Source organism: Myotis davidii, unplaced genomic scaffold (genome assembly GCF_000327345.1).
Source record: "Myotis davidii unplaced genomic scaffold, ASM32734v1 scaffold2573, whole genome shotgun sequence".
NCBI lineage: Eukaryota > Metazoa > Chordata > Mammalia > Chiroptera > Vespertilionidae > Myotis > Myotis davidii.
This window is the reverse complement of record NW_006284359.1, coordinates 160,466-163,820: the sequence shown is the minus strand read 5'-3', so window position 1 is coordinate 163,820 and position 3,355 is coordinate 160,466. Positions and strand designations below refer to the sequence as shown.

At 55.9% G+C, this 3,355-nt stretch overlaps 1 protein-coding gene across 4 annotated transcripts in view; it reads left to right on the top strand.

The window, feature by feature from the left end:
• The first annotated feature begins 6 nt into the window (after positions 1-6).
• TAZ (tafazzin) overlaps positions 7-3,355 on the top strand; it is an 8,609-nt gene continuing 5,260 nt past the window's right edge. Inside the window, exons 1-5 of one of the 4 annotated variants that reach the window (XM_015571799.1) lie at positions 7-155; positions 239-367; positions 628-777; positions 1,810-1,855; positions 2,110-2,195. In XM_015571799.1, the coding sequence (XP_015427285.1) occupies positions 47-155; positions 239-367; positions 628-777; positions 1,810-1,855; positions 2,110-2,195 (520 nt within the window). In that variant the 5' untranslated portion in view covers positions 7-46. Of the gene's footprint in view, positions 156-238; positions 368-627; positions 778-1,099; positions 2,196-3,355 lie in introns of those variants that run through there. The other 3 variants (XM_006754786.2, XM_015571811.1, XM_015571803.1) reach the window with 3 other exon arrangements.

The window sequence follows — 3,355 nt, the reverse complement described above, 5'->3', positions numbered from 1 at the left end:
GTAGCAGGGGAAGTGCCGGGCCGCCGGGAGCTGTGGGGCGGGAGGGATGCCCCTCCATGTGAAATGGCCTTTCCCCGCCGTGCCGCCGGTCACCTGGACCCTGGCCAGCAGCGTCGTCATGGGCCTGGTGGGCACCTACAGCTGCTTCTGGACCAGTGAGTGGGCTTGGCTTGGGGGGAGCCCTGGGCCTCAGGGGAGAAGGAGGCCAAGACCCCCACGCTCTTTCTGTCCCCACCAGAGTGCATGAACCGCCTCACCGTCCACAACAAGGAAGTGCTGTATGAGCTCATCGAGAACCGCGGCCCAGCCACGCCCCTCATCACGGTCTCCAATCACCAGTCCTGCATGGATGACCCTCATCTCTGGGGTACACGGGCCAGTGTGCTGGGCGCAGGGAGGCAGGGAGAGAACCCCGGAAAGGGCCAAACAGAAGCAGAACAAAGTCACTTGCCACTGGGCTCTTCAGAGCTCTGGGACTACTGTTTCCGGGGCATCCAGCCCCAGTGTGACCCCTCCAGCGTCCTCTCAGGGAAGGTGCTTTGGAGAGGGCCTCAGAAGTTTGGAGGGAAGGAGGAAGCGAGGAAATGGCCACAGGGCAAGGTCTGACCATTTACTCTGTTGCAGCAGGCCTGTGGAACCTGTTTTCTAAATCGTGGAAGGTCCCACAGAGTCTTGGAGTCTTGGGAACAAATCCGAGGACCCGTCAAGGAAACTCTGGGTTAGGGGCTGAGAGATCCGAGAGACCTGTATCCTGGTTCCAGGTTTGCCCCAGGCTGGGTTTGTACCCTTCAGCCAACCTTATTCGGGAGCCCAGTTTCCCACCTACAAGTTCCTGCCCTACTGACTTCACAGGGACGTGCTTGGCTGCCATAACCTGGATGGCTGGGTGCGGGGGTGTCCAGAGCTTTCACTGCTGAATGCAGGAGGTTAGACTCTCCTACAGCTCAGGGGCCGTGGTCAGCAAACTGAGACTTGCGAGCCACATGCGGCTCTTTGGCCCCTCGAGTGTGGCCCTTCCACAAAATACCACGTGCGGGCGCGCACGTACAGTGCGATTGAAACTTTGCAGCCCATGCGCAGAAGTTGGTTTTCAGCCTGGGCGAGTCTATTTTGAAGAAGTCCCGTTGATATTTGGCTCTGTTGACTAATGAGTTTGCCGACCGCTGCTCAGGGGCAACCACCTGGTAAAATCAGCCTTTCAGAACTCATCCTGGCTGCTGGGCAGAGAATGGTCTGTGAGTGCCACCACCAGATCCCAGGAGGCTTTTAAAAATTACATATATTTGAATTTATTTCAGAGAGGAAGAGAGAGATAGAAACATCAGTGATGAGAGAGACTCATCAGTCGGCTGTCTCCTTAACATCCCACACAGGGGACTGAGCCTCCAACCGGGGCATATGCCCTTGACTGGAAATCGAACCATGACCTTCTGGTTCACAGTTGACGCTCAACCCCTGAGACATTCCAGCTGGGCAGGAAGGTTGGCGACTGCTGGAGAGCATTCCAGTAGCCTGGACTAAGGTGGTAGTGGTGAAACTGGAGAGAGATATAGAATAGGCAGCATCAAAATATATTGGGGAAGTAGGCAGACCAGACATGGTGACTAATAAAACATGGGGAGTGGTGCAGAGCAAGGAGCCAGCGAGAACTTGGGGGTCCGGTCCAAGGGACCAGAAGATGCCACTTTGGGCCACTGGGAAATGGTAGTGCTGCTACCCTTGTCCCTCATTCTCTGAAGTGGGGTGACAGAAAAAGGTGCTCCCCGGGAACAAGGTAAGTTGAGGCATGAAAGCTTTCCTCTTCTCCAGGGATCCTGAAACTCCGCCACATCTGGAACCTGAAGTTGATGCGTTGGTGAGGAGGAATGAGCCCCTCCCAATGGGCCCGGCAGGGCAGGACTCACCCGTCTCTGCCCAGATTTGCCTTCCTCCTGCTCTGACCAGGAGGCGGCATCCAGCAGCCCAGGCAGGGCATGGGGTGGGGCGCCGCAGGTCCTCTGTGCCTACATTTCACATCGCTGACGGTGCCAGGAGTCACGCTCGGGGTGGGGAGGGTGGAGAAGCAGGGCGCAGAGGAGGCAGGGATGACTGTGGCTGTCCCCACTCCAGGACCCCCGCAGCTGCAGACATCTGTTTCACCAAGGAGCTGCATTCTCACTTTTTCAGCCTGGGCAAGTGCGTGCCTGTTTGCCGAGGTGAGTTACTCCCCCGGGAGGGGCTGGTGGGCCGGTGGGTGCATGGAAACGCTTCTGCAGGTTTCTCTGGCTTGGGCTTGGAGCAGGTAGCCTGGTGGCCTGTGCATCTGGCTTGGCAACACTGGAGGTGGAGGGACGCAGGTGGGACAGGCAGCCTGGGAGAAGGGGGCCAGGGAGCCAGCGAGCGCTGCCCATTAGCCTGAGGCCCAGCTCCATTGCTGGAGGAATGCTGGCTCCTCTGCACCTGCCTGAGGATTGTGCGAACCTGGGGCTCTGGCATTAGAAGTCAAGGAGGCATGCCCTGGTCGGTTTGGCTCAGTGGATAGAGCATAGGCTGACGGACTGAAGGGTCCTGGGTTCAATTCCTGTCAAGAGCAGGTAACTCGGTTGCAGGCTCGATCCTCGGCCCTGGTTGGGGCACGTGTGGGAGGCAACCAATCAATGTGTCTCTCTCACTGATGTTTCTCTCTCTGTGTCTCTCCCCCTCCCTTCCACTCTCTCTAAAAATCAATGGGAAAATATCCTCAGGTGAGGATTAACAAACAAACAAACAAACAAAAGAAGTCACTGGTGGCAGTGTGTTATCTGCGGTGCTGGTGGCTTGTGCTGCCAGCTGCAGGGAAAACACGCTTGTGGAGGGAAGTGTGTAACATTGAATGACTACTCGGCACCTCTGAAGAGCCTCGGGAGGTAGGGGCCATTCTGGTACCCATTCTCCACATAAGGAAGGATTAAGCTGCTGGCCCAAGGTCATTGGGCGAGAGGTGGCAGAGCCAGGATTCAAATCCAGGTTGCTCTTTTCTCTGGGGAAATAGAATATTTCCCAACAGAATGTGAAAGGAAAAGCATTCTAGACGCACATGGCAGGCACTAGAGAGGTTGTCCATAAGGGTAGGAAATGCAGGTTGTAGCCCAGTTGGCCTGGCTCAGTAGTTGAGCGTCGACCTATGAACCAGGAGGTCACGGTTGGATTCCCGGTCAGGGCACATGCCCATGTTGTGGGCTCAATTCCTAGTAGGGGGTGTTCAGGAGGCAGCCAATCAATGATTCTCTCTCATCATTGATGTTTCTCTCTCCCTCTCCCTTCCTCTCTGAAACCAATAGAAATATATACATTTTTTAAAAAAAGAACAGTTGGGAATAAAGATACTGGGGACTCA